Consider the following 26,418-nt stretch of genomic DNA (forward strand, 5'->3'; position numbering starts at 1 on the left):
CTCAACTGGATGAATGATGTCGTATCCTACCCTCAACCTTTCGTAACATTCCTTGGCTTTTTCCCTGGCGTAGACAACCCTCTTTCTTTAGCCACAGTCACACCAGCATCTTACTGCACGACTTGCTCATCTGTAACTTCTAACTGAATATTTCTTCTTATCGGAAGTTCGCAGTAAATGTCTAAAAAGATAAGATCTGAAATCACACGAATTCTTTCTTGAGAAGGAAGGAATAATCACAATATACTGTATATCTGTAACAGGAAAGCATGCTGGTATTATTTCGTCTTAGTTTTTGGGCAGGAGCTTGCAGGTTCATTTCTGCATTACTATTAATAGGCGAGTACGGCCTTGATGGTATTTATCGAATGTACACTGACTTTCAGGCAAATTTATTGAAATTCAACCTATGAAAGCCTCTGTAAAAGCTTCATGTCCATAGTAAGAGATCTTGTTTCATTGTAGTTCTAGAAACTAAGCAGTTCTCAAAACGTTTATACTTGTTATGGAGGTGAAAACTGAAAACTTTTTTTTTAAAGTAGTCGTCAGGAAAAACGTTGTTTCTGGAAAGTATTAAGATTCCTTGCATCAAAATCTATTCATGTTATAGGGAAATCAAAAATTAATATCTCGTTGTACCACACAGAGCCTCAGACACTTTTCTGTGAGTGAACTGCAACCCAACGACACCAGCACTGTAGCAGTGACCCTCCATAGCTTTGTTGTATGGTCAGCCTCTGGGGCTGTGCACTGCCACGGGGTGGTCCGCCGCTCACCAGCTGGTAGGCGCCGATCAGGATGGATCCCGTCTGCAGGGAGCAGCCGCAGCAGCAGTGGTTCAGCTGAGGCAGCATCGTGTCCCGTCTGAAACATAAAACGCCCCAGCTGATCAACTCTGCTTTTCTCTTATCATCTCTTGCAATAGAATGAAGAACTTATACTCACAAGGGGAGGCCGCCAATTGTGAAATTCAGATTCGATTCATACTGCGCATAATAAAAGCTCATGGCCAGAGGTGTAATGTGGTAAAGCACCAAGATGCACTTCTCAGCCGTTTTCGAGAAAACCGACAGTTAAAAAGAAACCGTTGCGGTGAAATACTCTCTACGATTATTAATTTTCTACAGCGTTGTGGCGCAGCGGTAAACGCTCGGGTTTGTAATCCGAAAGTCGCCGGATCGAATCTCGCGCCATGCTACTTTTTTTTAGTATTTGTTTTTTGTAATTCAAATGTGTATATATATACACACACACATATATATAATTCCCGGTAATCAGTTGCAACAATTATGCATATAATAAGTTGTTGAAAGTCGTTTGTCGTGGAGAAACTGGCGACTTTGAACATTATTATGTTTTCCGCAAACAAAGTTGTATTTCACAAATGTTATTAATTGTCTTCATAATGTTTACCACGTATAGTTAACGGAAGACGTAGAAACGATATTCCGAAACGAATACGTACGTATAGCGTAAGTCAAACGTTCGAATTAGAATAGAGACCCCACGAACACAAATTAGCTGTGGCAGGTATGAAATACAAACTCCGTTACTCGCTCGTTACACTTGATGGACAGATGTTGCATGGGCCGAAACAGCCGCCGCATAACAGCGTAGTTGCCTGCTAACTTCGAAAGAAGGTAGATGCGGTCCCTAGCGCAACTTATAACATCGTCGAAAATCAGTGAGGGCGTGAGAGCTTTGGTACACCCTGTTAAACAAACGGAAAAATGGAGGCGGTACAATTGGAGAGCGATCCGCCTTCACCAACATGCATAAGCAATGGGTTCGTAATCCGAAGGTCGCCGGATCGAACCCCGCGGCATGCAACTTTTTTTTATTATTAGTTTTTTGTAATTATATATATTTTTGTAATTGTATATATTTGAATTACAAAAAATACAAATATATATATATATATTTTAATTACAAAAAACTAATAATAAAAAAAGGTGCATGCCGCGGGATTCGATCCGGCGACCTTCAGATTACGAACCCCAGCGCTTACATTATTGACCATTGTAGAACATTATTAACCGTAGAGAGTATTTCACCGTAACGGTTTCTTTTAACTGTCGATTTTCTCGACAACGGCTGAGAAGTGCATCTTGGTGCTTTGCCACATTACACCTCTGGCCATGAGCTTTTATTATGCGCAGTATGAATCGAATCTGAATTTCACAATTGGCGGCCTCCCCTTGTCAGTAATAATTTATTCGTTTGATTAGAATGTGAAACAATATTTCTTGGCACTGTTTCCCATTTAATTCGGATTTGACCACTGGTCGTCCCAGAAAGTAGACCCGACAGTATAAAAGGAGGTGGCAACTACTGTGTTTTCAGTAGGAGTAACAGAAAACTGGATCTATCAGGAGAATTCAGTGGCTTCAGTAGTGAGCTAGTCATTGAATATCACCTGAGTAAGAAATCCATTAGGGACATTTCAAATTCCTAAAGCTGAGTGTGAAATAGAAACATGAAGTAACAGCTACAACTGAAGCAAGACGAGAGAGACCTTATTAAACGGACAGAAACAGTCGAGCATTGCGGTGGGTGCTTGTAAAAAATCGCGTGACATCGTTGGAAAGATTCACTCGTGGATTCCAAAGTGTTCTAGCAGTCCACATAGCAGAATTGCAGTGCATAGAGAGTTATAATTAGCATGGGATATAATGGTGGAGCAGCTCCTCGCAAGCACACACTTCTGTAGTCAGTGCCAAGCAATGTTTGAGATGGTGTATAGAGAGATACACCACTGGACGCTGGACGCTGGATGACTGGAAACAACTGATTTAATGTGATGAATCACGCAACACCCTCCGACCATCCCGTGAAAGGGTTCGTGTTTTGTGAATGTTGGAGAACGTTACCTGCCATAGCACCACACCTCATATGGTTCTGTTTCCTTCTGTTCGGTTTTCTCATAGTCCATGTCTAATTGCCTTACAAAGCTGTGATCCAAAGGTACATTCTCCTATATTTCTTCCTCAAATTAAGACCTATGTTTGAAAGTAATAGACCTCTCTTGGCCCAGAAAGTCCTTTATGCCACTGCTAGTGAGATTTTTATATCCTCCTTTATCTGCCCATCTTGGGTTATTTTGCTGCCCAGCGGGATTCTTAAACTTTATCTAATTCATGAGCACCAATCATGATGTTTAGTTTCTCGCTGATCTCATTTCTGCTACTTCTAATTACTTTCGCTTTTCTTCGATTTACTCTCAATCCATATTCTCTACGCATCAAACTTTTCGTTCCATTCAGCAGGTAGTACAATTGTTCTTCATTTTCACTAAGGATAGCAATAGCACCAACGCATCTTAAAACTGATACACTTTTACCTAGAATTTTAATGCCCCTCTTGAAACTTTCTTTTACTTCCCTCACCGCTTCTTCGACCTATAGATTAAACAGCAGGGGTGAAACACTACATCCCTGTCTTACATCCTTTGTAATCCGTCCATATCCTTCTTGGTCTTCCATTCTTACTGTTCCCTCTCGGTTTTTGTACATAATGTGTATTTCCTGGTTCAAATGGCTCTGAGCACTATGGGACTTATTTTCTGAGGTCATCAGTCCCCTAGAACTTCGAACTATTTAAACCTAACTAACCTAAGGACATCACACACATCCATGCCCGAGGCAGGATTCGAACCTGCGACCGTAGCGGTCGCGCGGTTCCAGACTGTAGCACCTATAACCGCTCGGCCACCCCGGCCGGCTGTATTTCCTGTCATTCCCTATAGCTTACCCCTATTTTTCTCAGGATATCGAACATCTTGCACTCTTTTGCATTGTCTAACGCTTTTTCCAGGTGGACAAATCCTATAGACGTGTCTTAATTTTTCTTCGATCTTGCTTTCATTTTCAACCGCAACGTCAGAACGGCCTCTCTTGTTCTTTTACCTTTCTTAAACCCAATCGGACCGCCATTTAACAGATCTTCAGTTTTGCTTTCCATTCTCCTGTATATCATTCTAGTCAGCAACTTGGATGCATCAGCTGTTAACCTGCATGTGCGGTTATTCTCTTCTCGCACTTGTCGGCTCTTTACATCTTCGAAATTTTGTGGATGATGTTTTTCCGAAAGCCCAGTGTCATATTCCCAATCTCATACATTCTACACAGCAGCGTGAATAATCGTTTTGTTGCAATTTCCCTCAATGATTTTAGAGATTCCGATGGAGTCCCTGTTGGTCCTTCATGGACGAGGGAAATCAACTGGTTAAGTAATTGTCAGTATTAATGAAATTCTCCAACCGCCGTGTAACTAAGATACTATACTATTTTATTTTTACGACAACCAGTTTAGGCATTCCACTATGCCATCGTCAGGCACCACATGCATCTCTCAAAATAAATGATAATGTCATACAGTGTCATATATCCCCGGATTTCGTGAATTCAGACCGTTTTCACAAGTGCTTCATTAGATGATTGGTTGTCGTCAAAATAACATCTTAATTACATGGCTGTCGGAGAATTTCACTGATACTGACCGTTAATTCCAGTGGAGTGTTACATCATCAGAGGAGTCTTCCCTCCTCTCAGAGGCCTTCATTGTACCCTTTCGACCTATCCGCTCTCTCCTCTGCAGTTTAATACTGTAATTCAGACTGCACTCTAAATGATAACTTCCTTGCTTTTATTTTATTTATTTATTTATTTAGTTTACTTTTCTGTATGCTGAGTCAGTCCTTCTGACAATCGTTTCTTTTTCGATTTCTTCACATTATTCATGTCCTAAGTGACGTGTATTTCTATACTTCTGAATTTTTGTTCTTCCTTCTTTCATCGATCAATCGAAATATTTATTCTATTTCCGATGGTTTCTTCGCAGTTATCTCCTTTGTATCTACGTTTTCTTTTCCAAATTCTGTAATATCCCTTTTTAGAGATGTCCATTCCTCTTCAGCTGTACTGATTACTGAACCATTCCTTATTGCTGTATCTACAGCCTAAGAGAACTTCAAGGGTAACTAGTCATTCCTTAGCATTTCCGCGTCCCACTTCTTTGGCTACTCTTTATCACTACTACATTATGATCTCAATCTATTTCTGCTCCTCTGTACACCTTAAAATCCAGTATCAGATTTCTGAGTCTCTGGTTGACCATTATGTAATCTAATTGATATCTTCCCGTATCACCCAGCCTTTCCCAAGTATACCACCTCCTCTTGTGATTTTTGTACAGAGTATTCCCTATTACTAGCCGAAATTTATCACAGAGCTCAATTATTCTCCTCTCTCATTCCTTGTCCCAATTCCATATTCTCCTGTAACCTTTTTGTTCTGCTGCCTCCCCTATACTGCTTTTCAGCCCCCATGACTCTTAGATTTTCATCTCCCTCTACAATCTGGATTACGGTTTCAGTGTCCTCATATAGTTTCTCAATCTCTTCATCTTCTCCTTCCGGAGTCGTCGGCATGTATACCTGAACTTTTGTTGTCAGTGTCGCTTTGCTATCGATTCTGATACTGTTCACTGTAATTAAGTCTCTGTCTACAGTGCTATTCATAACGAATGCTATCCCTGTAGTGCCAGCAGTGAAGTATGGAGAACGTGATGTTACAGTATGTGTCCATTTTTCGTGGTCTACCGCTTGCTCCCATTATTTCGTTTCAGAAAACGTTAAATGCCCAAGGATATGAACACATTTTATAGCATAGTGTACAGTGGACGGTAGAGGAAACGCTCGGAGACGACGATTATGCCAGCATTACAATGTAGCCTGTCATTAAGCAGCATATGTGAGACAATGATTTGTGCAAAATTACATTTGTAAAATAGACTGGGCTTCCCTGAGTCCCAACCCGAACTCAGTGGAACACATTCATTCCAGACAGAGCGTCTTACATCACTGCCTTCTCCGATTTAGGTTCTTGAGAAGGATGAGCTACCATTCCTCCACGGACATCCGAACCCCTCAATGAAAGGATTCCCAGAAAATTCAATCCGCCATAAAGGCGAACGGTGGAGACACCGCATGGCATTAGATCTCCAGACACTTTTGGTCAGATTATTGAATCCGTTGTTTATATTCGCCGTAGTAGTGACACAGAGAGAAATTGAGCATGTTAGTGTCAACAATAATTTTCTTGCAGTCAAATGCCACATAATTTCTTGAATAGCTAAACCTATTTTGATTGTTAAGTGTATAAACTTGCAACCCCTCTTACGAACGAGTTTCGTTTATAAACTGCCATACAATACGACACAGATCCATTATTCTGAGTAATATTTGTTAACTGATTCTCTGTTTGGCTTTCTGTTTTCTGAAAAGTTGCCAGTATTTCCGACTGCATGAACAATATCTTTATAGATTGGGCTACCTTGAGGTGTGTCACAGAGTAGAAATAAATTGCGTTCGGAGAATTCAAAGAAAAGGATGCTACAATGTGTGGTAGTGAGTCCAGTGGTGTTCTTAATCTATGTAAATGCTTTCAAATAATTAAAGAATTATTCAAAAACTACAATGTAATAACGTAAGCACGATAATGAAATGCGTAGACATAACCAAGCCAAATGTACCCCAGGTTGAACACTGTTCTCATACAATAGAAAAGGGTCATAAGAACAACCATGAACTGACTGCAAACATCTGTTCAAAACACTGCAACTGTAACTGTACAATGAAGGTATATTCATCAATAAGTTGCGCTCATAACAAATAAGGCTGATACGCACAAAGAGCTTTATCCATGACCATGGAATGAGAGCTAGACTGAACTTATATTTATTAGAAAATAATAAACATAGAATTCTAAACAATATTTTCTGCTACGGAATAAAAGTGTACAATAAACTGCCCAAGAAGATTATAAAGATTACTAACAGGAACTTATTTGAAAAGAAAGTTAGAAAGTACTCGTTAAGCAATGCATTTTGTACAGTGAAGGATTGCTTAGAAAACACATTGTAAGCGGTTCGGTAAAAAATGAAACACAAGTAAATATTAATTATAACAACAGTAAAACATGAATAATTTCACGTAACGCTTTTCACATTCTTTGTTTTTTTTTTTTTTTTTTTTTTTTTGAAAGACTTACTCCCAAACCTATGCAACCTGTGATATTAAGCCGGCCGTAATGGCCGTTCGGTTCTAGGCGCTACAGTCTGGAACTGCGAGACCCCTACGGTCGCAGGTTCGAATCCTGCCTCGGGCATGGATGTGTGTGATGTCCTTAGGTTAGTTAGGTTTAAGTAGTTCTAAGTTCTAGGGGACTGATGACCTCAGCAGTTAAGTCCCATAGCGCTCAGAGCCTGTAATACTAACATCTTACCATATTCCTGACCATGACATCTTGCTCAATGTGGAGATATGCTCACTCAATTTTTCAGACTAGCAATTGGGAAGTTTCGACACACAAAATGGAAGCTAAACAGCATTGCTAAAGTTTTCTCCGAGTACGAAAAACATTGTACACAATGGAGGTGTGAATTTGTTTTTTTTTTCTTTCTCCTTAGCCTATTTTCGCCCTATAGAGATACAATCAAAAAGCGTGTCGGACACGTAAACATATCACTAGTTCAGTAAATCAGTGAGAGAGGGCAGGTATGTTGATTACTTACATAAAACTGTAAGCTGGGAACATAAAAAAATTAAAGTATTTTAAGAATTCTTAGGACTGGGAATTCCTGGTAACACGTTCGCTTTCTAGCAGAAGCAGCAACTACATCATTTCTTCTCGGGAGGATCCTGGTAATTAACGACCTTGTACGCGCAAATATCCACAGTGGAATGCCAGCCATGGTGGTAAGAGTCAAACGAGTCATCCCCGATGACCAACAAGTAGAAAGACGGAGGCTAAAATACTTGACAGTGTTAAAGCAATTCATCTTGAAGCAGAAATATTCAGTAGCAGTAAAAAACTGCTTGTAACGTTCTGCATTACGGTGTAGTGGCAGGAGCTGTGCAGAGGCAGAGGAGCGCAGTAGCTGGCGTGGCTGTCTCGCGTGCTGCGGGTTGCCAGTTTAAATCCAGCCACTAGCAATTTTATTGACAGAATTGGTAATGAGCAAATATGTCTCTCTCTCGCAGTAAGTGACTGGAAATCGCGAGAATAAAACATGCTACTTCGTTATAGTCCTTTTAGCAAATAACTGTTAGTAATCGAGTTTGAAGGGACTACCCGCATACAGCCAATGATCGGCGCTAACCTGTACGGCAGACTCCGTGCAGCACAGCTTGACGGTGTATAAAATAGGTGACGTGTGCCAGAGGTACGTGTGCGTTTTGGACCATGGAAATTAGCAGTTATTACAAACCTGGGGATGCAGTCAATTTTGTTTACAAACCTGGGGATGCAGTCAATTTTGTTTATGAATTCGAAAGGTATACATTGTATCTTGTCGTTTTGCAGTAACTTTGCTAGGATGAAACAGGCGACATTGTCATTTAAAACTCGGCAGTACTTTATGGAAGCTGTCATTCCAGTCATTGGTTTCGCTGTGTGGTGCAGTACGGCTTTAATACCTCACAATAATCGGTATTAATCACATGTACGATGGAAAACATAGTGACTGTCTTGAATGGTCATGTGATTATGGAAGGAACTCTTCCAGAAGAAAAGTATGACTTCTATGTGGAACTAAAGGCGATGGTAAAGCCCTCAAAATTAAAGTGAGCATCAAGGTTGAAAGAGTGACTACATGGCATTAAATCGATGGAAGAAACAGTTTTCCCGGGACAAAAAAATGGCAGTGGCCACGATTTACCAGGTAATGTACAGAGAAAGGAATGACCGTTAGTAACATTAATATTGAACGCAACACCAATACGGACGTAGAATAACTAAACACTAGATGGTAAGACGATTAGCTAGACAGATGAAGTCGAAATCGAAATAAAAACAAGATATGAACACAGTACATACTAGAGAGTATGGAAAAGGAGGTTTTCTACTCAAATGTGTAATAAACGACTGACTTAGAAGCAATATAGAAAAGTAGTATCACACTGTGTGTAACATGTGAAGGACTTTAACATACTACGGGAACAGGATGCGGAGAGAACTCAAAACATAAATGGAAGAAAACGACTCAATAACGGGTGTAGAGAACACCGTCATTAAGAGGTGTAATACCATCATAAGATATTTAGAGAGGATTACGTTGAAACGTGAACAAAAAAAGAAGAGAACTGACTGCGACGAACGTATTTTTCAGGGGAAAAGCACAATTTTTGCGAAATACTACTTATTAGAACCGGAGATCATCTGCTCGATTGATAAGAAAGGTGACAAAATGGTCAGCACTAAAATACTATGGACCTGTTGAAATATATTATAAACTTGATAGAGAGCGGCAAAATAATATAGTTTCGCCAGAAGCGAGAACAAAATTGCTGGTACCCTCGGCATAAGAACGCGTTTGAGCAAGGAGATGATTTGTGGCTTGTGTTTTTCCTAGTCACATCAGAGAAAATATTTACGAAGTCGAACGGACTTCAACTCCTAAAAAACAATGTAATTAACGTACATTATTCACTGGCCTCATCATCTAGATCCAGGGAAGAATTGATAGGATTAAGCGAAAGCATGGGGGTTGTAGCGCACTAGACTGCCACTTTCGTATAGGAGACAAAACAGACTTTATGAGCATTAACAGAGATCGTGCACCTACTTCTACAATAAGGAGACAATCCTTCGATCGTATCACAGAAGTGATGTACCTGGGGGCATTTGCCAGTGAGAATGGACACAGATCAACAAGAGAATCCAAGAATTTCTTTTAGTACAATCGTAATCTTCTTAAATCAGCCAGTCTGCCTGGCTTCCATACGTTGAGTGATGTACAGCTGTGAGGCGGGAAGTGCATGGAAATAAGACTTTCATAATATCCTTGTTTCTTACAGGAACGAGACAGAAAAATCGTTAGCTAAGACACAAAGAAATCACTGACATTAGCTGCTACTAGGCATTGATTTAAATCAATGGGGAGATCCTTAGTTTATTCCAGCCTACTTCATGTGGAAATATTTCTCGGGCGAACAGCCGGATGTCAGTGTCCATCTGACGTTCGGGACACGTGGGCGAATAGGAGAAATGCCGCCAGCAAGCTTTCTTTCGAGAACCTAGGAAGTAACACTCGATCTCAGGCGCTGCAGTCATAAACTGTGCGGCTGGTCCCGGCGGAGGTTCGAATCCTCACTCGGGCATGGGTGTGTGTGTTTGTCCTTAGGATACTTTAGGTTAAGTAGTGTTTAAGCTTAGGAACTGATGACCTTAGCAGTTAGGTCCCTTAAGATTTCACAAACGTTTGAACGTTTTGTTTTTTGAAGGAACACTGCGTCGCTGGGAGAAATTTGGGTAGGGATGCTGGGCGCTGATGGCCAATAGGGCGGCCAATCAGAGGGAGAGGGGGAGGAGATAAAAACCCGGCGCCAGCTCCCCATCTGTCAGTTAATCAGTACACCTGATGAAGTCAACGTGGTCGTTTGCCGAAATATTGTGCCCGTCAGAAACTGGCGTCTGAAGTTCACCCGTGAGCTATTTCGAATTGAAATTGGTGCCGAAGCCGGATTTGAGAACGTAGGCCTCCCGCTAACGGGACAGATGTGCTGATCACTGCGCCATCCGGACCCAGTGGTCATCGCAACTGCATCAACCACACTAGCACGCCTCTTATCAGTCTCGAATTCTCAACTTATCCACGCAATACCGATGTAGTGCCCTTGTCCGGTATCCTCATTACACGTGGGATAACGCTGATTCCCTTAAGAGCTCAAGCGTAGTTTGCATCTGCACTGAAGTGGTCGATTGGTAGTCCGTACCTTAAACATATATGTTGCGTCTATTCTTTCGAATATCTTTAGTGCCATGTAAGACACAGGCACTGGAGAATAGTGGATCAGGTGGTGTTTAGAAGTGGTTGAAATACAGGGGCAGTGGGTATATGTGGAGGTATTTTATCGGTAACTCAGGACAGTGTACTGAACAACGTGTCATCAGTATTTACGTCTTTTGAAGACTCAGAAGTGTAGCTATTAGGGGCAAGATTTTTTTTTATGATTAGTATCCCCAAGTACATGTGGCAAGAGCAAGCCATTAATGCTTACCTGGACGCAAAACAACTACCCTGAACTAACAGGTGTAGCCCAGTTAGTAATGCAGTTACGACTGTGGAGGAAACATCAGGTAGTAAATTACGTAAGGTCTTTGTTGGAAGAAAAATTAAACATATTAAAGTGGTGATGATGATGTTCCATACTCGTGACAAAGGGTAGGAGACGACCATGGATATCCGCACCGCCCTACTAGGCAAGGTCCTAGCGGAGGTGGTTTGCCATTGCCTTCCTCCGGCCGTAATGCGGATGAATGATGATGATGAAGATGACACAACAACACCCAGTCATCTCGAGCCAGGTGGAAATCACTGACCCGCCAGGAATCGAACGCGGGACCCCGTGTTCGGGAAGCGAGAACGCTACCGCGAGACAAGAAGCTGCGGACTATACATAAAAGTATCAGCACTTATACTCGTTACACCCCGTATATAAGTACAGACATGATGGACTTGTCACGAAAAAAGCATCTTATGTGCAAAAACTTGTAAAATGTCACTTATTCGTTTCTCCGTTCAAGATGCAGCTAAATGAAGTGACGGGGAAATGGTCACATTAAGACGCCCTGTTGCAGATCATACCAGATGGATGGCCACAGAGAACGATAAATGAAAAACGATGAACGAGAAGCGTTACTGTTATGTAAATATCCTTATACCCAAGGGCGGTATCGTATGATCGACAGTATCATTTCTCTTAATGTTTTACTTATCAGAAATATCACCACATATCTCGATGAAGAAAATTAAGCCTAAAATTACTACCGAGCATCTGTTTTGTATGATTATGGCGAAGGGAACTTCTACTTGATGCTATTTTGAGATAAAATTTGATTTGAGATTACTTTCTATCGACCGCCCGGCTTTTAGAGTGTAAACATCCAAAACAGTAGCCTTACACACAGGTTTCTTGCCGACATAATTATGTCAAATATTTTAGCAACAAGATATTACACAGCCTGCACATTAGCGTTTCACAGTATGATTTTGGTTTTGAGCTGGTGCTGAACATGTACCATATAGTGAGGCACATGCACCAGCAGAAATAAGCATCATCCGGACATGGACGTCACGATGTCCTGCCGACAGTATTTCTACAGAGTAGCCGGTGCCTGTAATAATACCGCGACTGTAACAAGTACAAATTCGCTGTTATTTAGAGAAACAATACGCTAGCAATAGGATCCGAGCATCGGCGTCCCATAGCGGTCCCGAATCCATCCGGAAGCCATTGAGTAGTTCGCTGTGACACAGGGACAGCAAGCCGAGAGAATATCCACCAGCGCGATTTTCTTTTCCACTGATTTCGTCAGAAGTTGCAGGAAGCCGAAAGGACCAAACCAGGACTTTCATTACATTACATTACATTAAAAATGTAAGCACAGCTCTCCTCTGCTCCTCCTCATGAAATGTAAGATGATCGGCAGAACATTTATCACTCTGCTGTTAATTCTGTCAGTATTTTACTATTAAGGAATAATATGTCAGAATTATTTATTCTGAATTTTAAGCAGAAGCTTAAAGCTACGGAGGAGAAAGGGTAGCGCACGCGCGCGCGCGCGCGCGCGTGTGTGTGTGTGTGTGTGTGTGTGTGTGTGTTCCTAAGAGACCAAATTGCTGAAGTCATCGGTCCCTACACTTACACACTACTTAAACCAACTTAAACTAACTTACGTTAAGAACAAACAGACACACTCATGCCCGAGGGAGGACTCGAACCTCCCACGGGGGAAGCCGCCCGGACCGCGACAAGACGCCCCAATCAACCGGCTACCTCTCGCGGCCCCCTTTATTGCGCCTGGGTATTAACATTACCTCATTATTCCCGCATACATTGCCCTGGCTTTTCTTTCCTCGGTTTAGTCCATATTTTGTCAGTTTTTAGTTTTGGAATTTACTGGAGACCAACATGTCTTTGGAGTTTCTTCTTGAGCGGAATGTGTTTATGGATATCCTCCAGTGATCTCTCTCCTTTTTACAATTAATCTGCTCTATCTCTCTCTGCTTGTCTTGTTGACAAACGAACGGAAGAGTCGATTGCTTAACCTTATAGGACTCACATGTGCATTGTGGCCATAAAAAAAATCACATTCCTATGAATGGTTTATGTAATATTTTCTTCATGTGTATTGAGTTCATGGTTTTATTTTCTTAGGAATTCATTAGTCTATTTTTTTTTCATTATGCCTAGAACTCTTTCGTCGAAACATGTCTTTCTCATATTTATAATTTCTTGATCAGACTTTTTCTTTTAATAGCAAGGTATTCTGCAGCGTGTAGGACTTGTTATCGTATTAACGTGCAGTAATGTCGTATTTAGCATTAACTGTATAGATTTTTTCTTGTTGTTTCGGTTAGCTGAAATGTTGTTCCCATTTTTCTGATTCGTGATAGGCAACACCTCACCGCGGTCATTGAAATTCTTCTGGTAGCTGTTTTCCGAACACTTTGTTCCTCTCTCCCACTTTTTAATGCCTATTCATTTTATCGTGTATCGACCACTATTTGTAACATACATTTTACTTGCTTCTAGATTCTCTTCAAAGTACTGGATCCTACATAATCACCTGATCTGCTTCTAAAGTGTCTATCTAGACGATGCCGTGAACACCGGCGTTAGTAAGAGAACAAACCAACTACTACTACTACTAATACGACAAATGCGAAAGTAATTCTGTTATGGTTTCACGACTAAGCCGCTGAATCGATTTTGATAAAATTTGGCATGGAGATAGCTTGGCTGCCGAGGAAGAACACAGAATACTTTAGAAAGTGTGCAGTCTGACATATTTTTTGATTTAAAGAACATAATGTGAAACTTGGAACAATAATTACTCTTTGAAAAAGTTATTTGCTCTTTGCGTTCTGAACTTTATCATACTTGTGAAAATGCTTTTACTGTTTCAACACGACTCAGCGTAATGAATACAATGTTTACATAATATTCTACGTGTTTAATCCATACTTCCCTTTTACTGTTATTCACAGACATTCACTTTTTAGGCTCTGAGCGCCATATTCCCTTAAAATTTCTTTCTTGCGTCGAATGTGCGTGAAAAGCACGTGATCACGTAGTTAGCGTTGCTGTTTCACGACCATGGATTCAAAAATGGTTCAAATGGCTCTAAGCACAATGGGACTTAACATCTGAGGTCATCAGTCCCCTAGACTTAGAACTGATTAAACCTAACTAACCTGAGGATGTCACACACATCCATGCCCAAGGCAGGATTCGAACCTGCGATCGTAGCAGCAGTGCGGGTCTGAACTTAAGCGCCTAGAACCACTCGGTCACAAGCGGCCGTCACCACGTATTCCCGGATTCAGTTCCCACCGAGGTCGGGATTTGGTTTTTTGTTTCTCTCGCTTTGGATATGTGCTTTGTCTTCATCATCATTTCGTCTTAATTGACGTGTAAGTCACCGCAGTGCTTTCAAATAAGAAGACTTGTAAGAAACTCTGGAACTTCTGAATCAAGGCCTCCCGGGCAATACAGTGATATACGCATTTAGTTTCATTTTACTGATAAGCAAACTACGCCGTGGGTAACAGCTAGAATAGAATATTTAAACAATCTTCAATGTGTTTAGTTGATACCAATCCATACTTCCATACTAATAATATAAATGCGAAAGTAACTGCCGGTTATGTTTTCGCCACTGAACCACAGAACCGATATCAAGGAAGTTTGGCATGAGAAAGGTTGATCTCTGATGAAGAAGATAGGTTACTTTGTAAATTGTATAATACAAGATTTTTATTGATTTGAAGAATATTAAGCAAATTAAGGAAAAAATATTTACCCTTTGAAAAAGGTATTTATTCTTTCACGTTTGAATTTATCATATTGAGAAAATGCTTTTATTGACTGATATGACTCAACGTAATTAATACAATGCTTATTGAATTCTCAACATGTTTAATCAGTATTTCCATACTAATTCCAGTTTTACTAATTTGCGAAAGTAGCTCACTGCGTTATATGTCATGTGTCTATCGCTTCACCGATTCCGATGGTATTTGGTATGGAGACAACTTTGCCGGCCGGAGTGGCCGAGCGGTTCTAGACGCTACAGTCTAGAACCGTGCGACCACAGCGGTCGCAGGTTCTAATCCTGCCTCGGGCATGGATGTGTGTGATGTCCTTAGTTAGGTTTAAGTAGTTCTAAGTTTTGGGGGGCTGATGGCCTCAGAAGTTAAGTCCCATAGTGCTCAGAGCCATTTGAATTTGAACAGCTTGAACCCTGAGGAAGACCATAGGCTATTTTAGGAAGTTATACCTTTATGAGTATTGTTAACACCTTACATACGACATAGGAAAGTGGCAGACAGTTGACGCTGTTATGATGGTCGGCGACTCTTAGTAACTGTAGATTATTCCCCGACAGTGTATATCCAATGTTATTGTGGGCTTGGTTTCTGATATTAAGTTTCTACACCAGCTGGCATAGCTAGAGAGCTTTGGTGGAGATTCAACAATAAAATCGGACTGTAAGCGGAGAACCACACTGAAAACTATTACTATACGCCTCGCAAACGTAAGCCTGATTTAGCACATAGATCTAAGACAGCTAAGGTCGCCAAAGTTACTTGAATCCAACAAACGTCAGAGCAATCTCGTGTCCGCCGGAAACTGGATGCAGAACGTCGTGTAGCCTTAAGAGATACAGAGGCTTTAGAACAGTCACGAGCGAGCCTTATTTCAGACGCTGAGCTCACGCGCCTGCCACTGCTTGCAACACGCTCGAAGACCCACAACGACGGCGACATTTAAAGGCAGTACGACACACAGAGAGTCGTATCTTTACGTGTAGAACGTGGGTCGCTTTCGGTGAGGCTGCATTTGATTATGATCTATGAACACACTATGTTAATCATTAATTAATCGTCATAGAGTCACCATAAGGTATTAAAATAGAAGGAAGTAGCGGATGGTATCCATCGCTCCGGTGGCATTATCTCAGATCCAGTACAGGGTGAGCCAGAACCCCTAAAAACTCTACTTCAGAGCGAATGTAAAGAATTGAGACTTTTTAAAATATAATTATGAAATATAATGCATGCTTTCAGATGCGACATGCAGCAAAGTAAGAAACATTCACTATGCACCTACATCCCGGTACTGTGTACATTTTTATACGTATTTATCTATATACGCAGACATCTCATAGAATTACTAGCTTGCTTACACACAACCGCTCATCGTAACAAAACTACTGGTACGCAAGCGACGTAGCGGGTAACAGCTACTTAAATAATATAACAGCAAATGGAAATACTCTGTGATGATTACACGGCCCATGGTGATTTGGTTTCATATTTCATCAATAACTTGTACTATCAATCAGAATTGATATGCAACTATTCGTTTATATTCACTTCACATTACACACTCATATCTATAAGTATTTTTCCTTTTACTTATCGTTTTCGAAAATTTTATATAGAACAGAAATATATACGGAGTAGAGGGAAAATACTACAAATTCATAACATTACGCGATAGCTAGAAAAATTCAATAGAAAAAATGACTGATTTCCTTTTTCAGTCTTCTCTAGTATGAACATATTCTCCGTCTGTGATGATCTCATGGTCGACGGAATGTTAAACCATAATTTTTGCTGCGTTTTTACCACAAAAAAATATCCACTGAATCTCCTTATCTGAAATGAGTTGTTTATTACATGAAGAACCAGAAGAAGGTACAGGTAGTGCGAAACAGGTTGTTTGCATGCGCTTCCTTTCGCCCTGGCAATAGCTCATATGTGATGACCTTATTGGCAAAATAGTTGTTTCACCTTGATCGAGAAGGAAACAGATCTTTAGCTTTTTTAAATAGGGAAAGCAATAGCATTGGTAAAATACATGATGAACACTAGAATGAAGGAAGGATTTGTATTAACTTGTTATGACGAGATGCAGTAAATAGCCTCTAGAAATGAAGTCTGAGAGCACAGGCGTTACTAAAATGTTATCGCCAACACAGACGGGTCACTTGTTCTAAAGGGCAAGGTTACGATCTGGCTCCTAACACAAAACATGCAGACACACACACGTACAGTGGGTGCTACCACCGCCAGCACAGGCTACTGTGGCCCCCTCCGCTCCTTCCGAAGGCTTCCTCCCTTTGTCCTCTTTCCGCACATCCAACCAAAGCTTACGTTATCGCCTGCTCCTCCCAATAATATCCTCTATGTGGGAAGCTGAGATTAGCTTGCGCGTAAATAGTTGGTAGCTCAATTTAATGCGAAGGATCGGAAATAAAGAGGCACTGTCAAAGGCAACATAGAGAGAAACTAGCGAGCCATACATTTCCGCCAACATTAAGTTAACAAAAATTTCGCTTGGTGCATAGTATCATTGAGGAGTGAGTGTCTGTAAAAGAGAAATGTGCAGGTGCCCTCTGCGAACAGTCAAAAGGGCACAGAAATGGTGTTTCTCTCTGTCTGTGTGGACGAGCATAAATGTAAAGGGATAGGATACAGAAGATGAAATGTTACGCCACCATTACCTTGCGAATTACGACTGTTCACAAAAAATTGAGATGGACTGCCCTTAGCTTGTATCTTTTCATAGTTTTCACAAGGTTGGCGAATGCTGATTTTCAAATCTTGCTTCGTAGATGCGTTTCACGACAAACATTACAAAGCACGGACGATTCATAAATGTACAGTGAAAGAGCTCCACGTGTTTCTCTCTTTTAGGAGAGTGGCATATCACGTAAAATTTATTAAGCCACTTTTGCGAAGGAGTGCACGAAAATTAGTGTTGCGGAAGAGGAGAGAAGTATAAGCTAAATATAAGATTTCCCACGCCATTCTCTTTTATTTCGAGGCAGTGTGTGATGAGCTCTTCTCTGTTGCTGGATTGACTGCCTAGTGCTGGAGCTTCACTGTCCAGATGGCTTTATTTACGTTATTCTGGTACTTGACGTAGAGCCACTTAACGCATTACTCCGCTTCCCTCCTGTTGACTACCATTACTGCCGCATTCCCGGCGCGCATGTACGAAACTGTACGTTAAGTAGCAAACCGTTTCTAACATAAATCTGTCAGCAACGATCCATAGAAGGTTACATTAAATAAGTAATCAATGAACAGAGATTTAATGTTGGTCGGATATTGAAAACCTGTTATTATCAAAAATGTAAAGTATTAAATTTATGCTGTGATAAGCGAAGAACTTTCGGATAAATATACGTTCAGTTTCTGAAATCATCCATCTCCCTTATTCCTCTGCTTCTGATAGACGTCGTGTTATTCATTTCAATTATTAACACTGTAAATTAAAAACGTTTCTGTATATATTAACTCTTTCTCGAAAGTTAAATTCAGCTCGAAACAGATCTTCATTATAGTATACACTCAATGTTTGTTAAATCTGACAGGTTTAGTGCAATATACCGGGTGATCAAAAAGTCAGTATAAATTTGAAAACTTAATAAACCACGGAATAATGTAGACAGAGAGGTAAAAATTGACACACGTGCTTAGAATGACATGGGGTTTTATTAGAACAAAAAAAGGTATTGCTAGACGCGTGAGAGATCTCTTGCGCTCGTCGTTTGGTGATGATCGTGTGCTCAGCCGCTACTTTCGTCATGCTTGGCCTCCCAGGTCCCCAGACCTCAGTCCGTGCAATTATTGGCTTTGGGGTTACCTGAAGTCGCAAGTGTATCGTGATCGACCGACATCTCTAGGGATACTGAAAGACAACATCTGACGCCAATGCCTCACCATTACTCCGGACATGTTTTACAGTGCTGTTCACAACATTATTCCTCGACTACAGTTCTTGTTGAGGAATGATGGTGGACATATTGAGAATTTCCTGCAAAGAATATCATCTTTGCTTTGTTTTACTTTGTTATGCTAATTATTCCTATTCTGATCAGATGAAGCGCCATCTACCGGACATTGTTTGAACGTTTGTATTTGTTTGGTTCTAATAAAAACCCATGTCATGCTAAGCATGTGTGTCAATTTGTACCTCTATATCTACATTATTCCGTGATTTATTTTGTTTTCAAATTTATACTGACTTTTTGATCACCCGATATACTGACGTGAAAGAAGCAAGATAGAAACAAAACTTGAAACAGAATGGAAGTGCACTACGGCAAGATGATTATGATTGGTTGAGGGAGTGAGGCTTTCGTCATTAAGGTCTCAGCTAAAACTGCAATCGAAAAACTGAGCAAAGTTTTGTTTATCTGAATTATACACTCCTGGAAATTGAAATGAGAACACCGTGAATTCATTGTCCCAGGAAGGGGAAACTTTATTGACACATTCCTGGGGTCAGATACATCACATGATCACACTGACAGAACCACAGGCACATAGACACAGGCAACAGAGCATGCACAATTTCGGCACTAGTACAGTGTATATCCACCTTTCGCAGCAATGCAGGCTGCTATTCTCCCATGGAGACGATCGTAGAGATGCTGGATGTAGTCCTGTGGAACGGCTTGCCATGCCATTTCCACCTGGCGCCTCAGTTGGACCAGCGTTCGTGCTGGACGTGCAGACCGCGTGAGACGACGCTTCATCCAGTCCCAAACATGCTCAATGGGGGACAGATCCGGAGATCTTGCTGGCCAGGGTAGTTGACTTACACCTTCTAGAGCACGTTGGGTGGCACGGGATACATGCGGACGTGCATTCTCCTGTTGGAACAGCAAGTTCCCTGCCGGTCTAGGAATGGTAGAACGATGGGTTCGATGACGATTTGGATGTACCGTGCACTATTCAGTGTCCCCTCGACGATCACCAGTGGTGTACGGCCAGTGTAGGAGATCGCTCCCCACACCATGATGCCGGGTGTTGGCCCTGTGTGCCTCGGTCGTTTGCAGTCCTGATTGTGGCGCTCACCTGCATGGCGCCAAACACGCATACGACCATCATTGGCACCAAGGCAGAAGCGACTCTCATCGCTGAAGACGACACGTCTCCATTCGTCCCTCCATTCACGCCTGTCGCGGCACCACTGGAGGCGGGCTGCACGATGTTGGGGCGTGAGCGGAAGACGGCCTAACGGTGTGCGGGACCGTAGCCCAGCTTTATGGAGACGGTTGCGAATGGTCCTCGCCGATACCCCAGGAGCAACAGTGTCCCTAATTTGCTGGGAAGTGGCGGTGCGGTCCCCTACGGCACTGCGTAGGATCGTACGGTCTTGGCGTGCATCCGTTCGTCGCTGCGGTCCGGTCCCAGGTGTTAGGGCACGTGCACTTTCCGCCGTCCACTGGCGACAACATCGATGTACTGTGGAGACCTCACGCCCCACGTGTTGAGCAATTCGGCGGTACGTCCACCCGGCCTCCCGCATGCCCACTATACGCCCTCGCTCAAAGTCCGTCAACTGCACATACGGTTCACGTCCACGCTGTCGCGGCATGCTACCAGTGTTAAAGACTGCGATGCAGCTCCGTATGCCACGGCAAACAGGCTGACACTGACGGCGGTGGTGCACAAATGCTGCGCAGCTAGCGCCATTCGACGGCCAACACCGCGGTTCCTGGTGTGTCTGCTGTGCCGTGCGTGTGATCATTGCTTGTACAGCCCTCTCGCAGTGTCCGGAGCAAGTATGGTGGGTCTGACACACCGGTGTCAATGTGTTCTTTTTTCCATTTCCAGGAGTGTATTATGTGGCGTGATCGGAAGCCTGACCTTGAAGACAAGCATCACGTTTATTACTCTTAAACTGATCTTTATTTTAAGAACATTACTACAACAACGAAACTAAACCGAAAAAAGTGACAGATAACGCAAGATGATTCATTAACTTTGAATGTTACCTTGTGGCTACTTGACCATTCCGAAACATTATCGACGGGTAAATCTCAGATAACTTAAACTGCGTTTTGAAATCACATATGCTACAAAATAATCATTTCTAAATTATTTAGTTCCGTTTTGTATGAATGGAGAACGCCCATTCAGTACCGGCACATGTAATACTCCTATTCAAGTCCGTGACGGGATATTACACACCGGTATGCACTTTTCACGACGGTGTAGTAGCTTGGAATAAGGGGCATTGTATGCTTACCGAACGTAGTTTCAACTGAATCGAAGCACTGACGAAGGCACTGGGCTAGTATTGAGCAGACCATACTCATTTAGTTGATCATCCTTACTTATCCCCGATTTGTTCTAGGTTCACGTATACAGCACTAGCGTTTAATGTTTTCGATGTCGCTGGAAATTTCTCATCCTTTCTATTATTTACTTAACTTGATCTGATTAGGGCTAATCAGGCCCTCCCTTATATCCGACCAGGGTTTCACACATACACTGTATACTACATCGTAGTTAGGTGTGATGTAGTACACAAATACACATAAACAACAGCACAAAATATACAAAATACACAAAAACGGCACTCAAGCTCCACTGTGTCACTATGCTCAGTTTTTCGGTATTCAACATAACGAAGCACGTGAGCGTCTACATATTGTAACTGGTAATTTGTAGGTTTAGTACTATATGTACTTACTGGATCTTTCATTTATTGTAGTAAAGGAAACATCGAGATAGAAAATCTGGAAACCGGCCATATTAATAAATGTGTCAAAATGTTCCGACAGTGACTGTGTTAACATCATTCATTATGTTTCTGAATTATTTCGGCTGTTGATCCTCACTAACACATAAAAAAGCTTAGAAACTTATGATGCATTTCAGTTGGCGATAAATCGTGTAAACATAGAATTTTATCTGAATAAAATTAATTTATTTATTACGACGCGCCTAAAAGCAACTATACTACCAACGTTTCGCTAGTCCTTGCAGATGTTTTCTTCAGGGCCGGTTAGCAAGTTTTTATTGGCGATGAATTTACGTCATTCACTCAAGCTTGAGAACAGAGCAACGTGGCGCAGTGGTAAACCCTCACAAGACTGTCATCCTGCTTGTTTTCTGTCTCTAATGACTTCGTCATCGTCAAGACATTAAACCCAAATCTGCCTTTCCCTTTCGTCTCTAGATCCACTCAGACACACATGCACACACACACACACACACACACACACACACACACACACAATGTGACTTATAAAACAATAAACTGGTAGCCAAGATCGCAGGAATTCTTTTTATTCCGTGATAACCGGTTTCGGCGAAACTAAAGCCGCCATCATCAGATCTTAGGACATATACGGGTTACAACATCAAGGCAAACTATGGTTACAACATCGAGGCAAACTACGGTGATATCACTATTGTTTTCCTTGACGTAACATGTATGTGTGCTAAGATCCGGTGATGGCGGCGTTAGTTTCGCCGAAACCGGTAATCATGGAATAAAAAGAATTCCTGCGATCTTGGCTACCAGTTTATTGTTTTACAACCATATATATCGCTCTCACATGAGCACAATGTGCTCCCTATAACGTGACTTAGTTAAATTAATTAGTCGGCAAAATTATTCTGACGACTAAACTGACACATGACTTACATTACTCTACGGTATGTAGGACACAACATAACAAAACCAAATTTTTATAACAGTTTATCAACTTGTGGCTCGCGAAGGTTTTCTTTACTTTCGTGTTATTGACATCTTAGAAACAAGCAGCCGCCACATATTGCATTGTGCGGTTACCTCAGACTGTACGTTATTCGTGAAATGATCTCTGTCGATTTCGGCATACACATTTCATAGTCAAATGTACTTGAGAAATCACACGCATCTATAGGGAGGTTATAACTAAAATTTGGGTACTTGAGAGGGTCCCCACGAAAAACGAGTAACTGTAGGAAAACGGAACTTCATAGAATCATTTGTAGGCACATGGGGAAGAGAAGTGAGGAATAAACCATTCAAAGAAACAGATTTTAATATTCACATCAGAGGGTAACATTTGTTAATAGCGTACAATGTTTACATTCGAAGTTGCAGTCGTTGCTCGATGTGACTACTATCTGCATCCACGACAGCCTGGAATAGTACTAGAGATACCATTTCACAACATTACTGTTCGCAACACTTTTCGAACGTCGAAACGTGGAATGTTCAGCTGACGCTACGCAGCTTGTACACTGCGTGAAGATCGCATGTTGCGTCCAGCATTCTCAGCCATGGCAACAATATCTTCCTCAACAATTTTTGGGGGCAACTGACCGTCAGCCTCTCCCAGAAGCAGTTCCCAAATCGCCAGTTATTTCGACCTTCCGAATCATATTGTCCAACCCCAGGGCGGGAAGAGAATCTCTCCGTGCTGGTTTAATGCATCGATACTCGCGAAGAGCGGCATCACTACAACTTCGGTGAAGATGATGGATACGAAATTCGTTGAAACGTTTCGGCAAGACGACGTCATCACTCGGCTGATAGCCCGAGAAGAATTCATTAGTGGAATACGACGAGAAAGTCTGAAATCGCATATATTGCAACTGTTGTTTGGAAAAGGAGCTTTCAAAGGTCACCCTGTCCAGTCCCACGCTGGGTGCCTGCAAATGCAATGCACACTGACGCTTGTGTTTCACAGCCTTACATCGTCTAGAGAGCCTGTATAGGGAGAGAGTGGCCAACCGGACGATACGGCGGCCATTTTTCTGCCAAACTGCGGCCGGGACTTTTGTATGTCCAGTAGTGGAGTAGTGGAGTACACACTCATCGAATCAAAAGCACAAGACAATATGGCGAAATCATTCGTTAAATGCCTTTGTTTATAAGAATAATGTGTTATAATAATTTTCACACAGCCAATTTACAGGTCTGTTTTCAAATTTAACTATGTGTATTGCAAGTTTTTTTATATGTAGTAAAAAGCAAAAACGACTTACTTCGCATAGATAAGAGTACTTGGTTGGTTCCCACAAGGCTCCTGTTTGATTTATGTCAGCCCTGTTGACTGCGCCTGCCCACTGCTTACGTCTTTCTTCATTGCGTGGAAATGCTAACATGCGAAATGCACCTTCGCCTCTATTGGAACAACCAAATGCAGCACAACCTGGCATCGTTTAGGAATGTCTGCAGAACGAATTACAGATGTCAAAAACAAAACTGTACAATTAATAACGTGTTTACTTGAAACATGTAGGCCTACATCACAAAACGCTTCATTATTTCAACTCGTATTTAAGATCGCAAACGCTAATTACGTTCTAAAAACGATATACAATTAAATCGAACATTCCTGCACAACGCATAACAAGTCTCTCAATAATTCAAATACCTTTTAATCGTTTCCAAAAGTCCTCTGAACTTCAGCTCATAAGCACGGCGAATATAGGAAGCGCGAGAGACGTTTGACGCCATTTTTCTGCCAAAGCTAATCAACCAATCACGGGCAACTTCACCTATGGCCACTCTCTCCCTATACAGGCTCTCTAACATCGTCATACCAGTAGCGGCTGCCTGACGGCAAATCAGGACACTAACACTGCTAACAACGCAAATTCTAGTGCACCGTCTGAACATAATACCAATACAGTTGAGTATCGACATAGTACATAGTTTCGCGTTTACACTGTCTGCTGTAACGAAAGTTTAATTAGAACCAACCTGTACAGTGGAGTACAGCACACGTAAAACCAAGACAGATCGTGCGGCATACGAATGAAAAGTCCACGTGCATCATAGGCCATTTTAGTGCACGTACATGGTGGTTCAAATGTCTCTGAGCACTATGGGACTCAACTGCTTTGGTCATAAGTCCCCTAGAACTTAGAACTACTTAAGCCTAACTAACCTAAGGACATCACACACATCCATGCCCGAGGCAGGATTCGAACCTGCGACCGTAGCGGTCGTGCGGTTCCAGACTGTAGCGCCTTTAACCGCTCGGCCACTCCGGCCGGCGCACGTACATGGGTCATAAAATATTGTATTGTATTTTAACCGGGGATGTAGAGACGACGGAGAGGCTCCGTCCACTCTGCAGCCGCAGTGGTCCACAACCCCACGACGACTACCGCAGTCCACTTCACCCCTCCCCGCCACACACCGAACCCAGGGTTATGTCGTAAAATATAGTGATGGTTTCCGAAGCGATACCGAAACTGGTTCTGTTCTTTTCGATCCGAAAGGAATAAAAGAAAAAAGTGTGTTAAATTATAAGGACTGGGGGTCAAAAGACACTGTCAGAGACATTTCTAAGGGAAGAAAAAAATCGCAGATATCATGTTTTCCCCATGCCACGTAGTGAGGTGTGCCCCTGTACGAGACGACGCCTTCGTCCAGTAACCTTCCTCGGAGAATCTCGCTAAGCCTGCTACCACTCGCTTGAGCCCCACCAGCGCTGGACACGGCCTTGATGAGGCGACCGCTGCGTGGTAGCGTAACAGCAGCACCGGAAAAGCGGCCTCTTACTCACTTGTCAACAAGTGGCGCGGAGCTGCGAGACGCTGCGTGGTCGGCTCGGCTCGGCGGCTCGTGCTGGACTGCGGGCCGCTGCCAGCAGCTCCCAACTCAGGGGGGTCAACCGACTGGGGCAGCACCCGGCGTTCACATGGGCGCAGAAGCAGATCAGCCGGGGCACCGTGAACACGACGCGAACCGCTGCGTGCTTCGCTTTGCACCTCGATTGTCCTTCGCTTCAAAGGGGTTGAAATGAAAGAAGTAAGTGAGTTCTGCCGGTCACCGTCCTCCCTTCCACTAGATTAGGATCCCACCTAATAGTCTATTGCTCTCTGGGCCGTGATGGCGTCTGGTTCTTCTTCTCTTACTGCACAGATTTCGACTGCCAAAAAGGTTCAAATGGCTCTGAGCACTATGGGACTTAACAATTATGGTCATCAGTCCCCTAGAACTTAGAACTGCTTAAACCTAACTAACCTAAGGACATCACACAACACCCAGTCATCACGAGGAGAGAAAATCTCTTACCCCGCCGGGAATCGAACCCGGGAACCCGGGCGCGGGAAGCGACAACCTACCGCATGACCTTTCGACTGCCAATTCGGATAAATTGATTACTGACGAGAAAAGGAGGAGACTGCAAACTACCAACAGGTTGTTAGCCCGCCCGGTTGGCCGTGCGGTCTAACGCATGGCTTTCCGGGCGGGAAGGAGCGACGGACTCCGGCACGAATCCGCCTGGCGGATTTGTGTCGAGGTCTGGTGAGCCGGCCAGTCTGTCGATGGTTTTTTGGCGGTTTTCCGTCTGCCTTGGCAAATGCGGGCTGGTTCCCCTTATTCTGCCTCAGCTACACTATGTCGGCGATTGCTGCGCAAACAAGTTATCCACGTACGTGTACGCCTCCATTATTCTGCCACGCAAACATAGGGGTTACACTCGTGTGGTGTGAGACGTTCCCTGGGAGGTCCACCAGGGAGCCGAACCACACAATAACCCTGGGTTCGGTGTGGGGCGGCGGAGGGCTGAAGTGGACTGCGGTAGTCGT

At 42.5% G+C, this 26,418-nt stretch overlaps 1 protein-coding gene across 1 annotated transcript in view; it reads right to left on the minus strand.

Annotated features, from left to right (window-relative positions):
• Positions 1–25,511, minus strand: part of LOC124787662 (lysosomal-associated transmembrane protein 4B-like) — an 80,045-nt gene extending 54,534 nt beyond the window's left edge. The window contains exons 1-2 of the mRNA XM_047254473.1: positions 25,389–25,511; positions 777–864 (exon numbers count right to left, since the gene is read on the minus strand). Coding sequence (XP_047110429.1) covers positions 777–854 — 78 coding nt within the window. The 5' untranslated portion in view covers positions 855–864; positions 25,389–25,511. The remainder of the gene's footprint in view (positions 1–776; positions 865–25,388) is intronic.
• Between the last annotated feature and the right edge of the window lie 907 nt (positions 25,512–26,418).

Source organism: Schistocerca piceifrons, chromosome 1, assembly GCF_021461385.2.
Source record: "Schistocerca piceifrons isolate TAMUIC-IGC-003096 chromosome 1, iqSchPice1.1, whole genome shotgun sequence".
NCBI lineage: Eukaryota > Metazoa > Arthropoda > Insecta > Orthoptera > Acrididae > Schistocerca > Schistocerca piceifrons.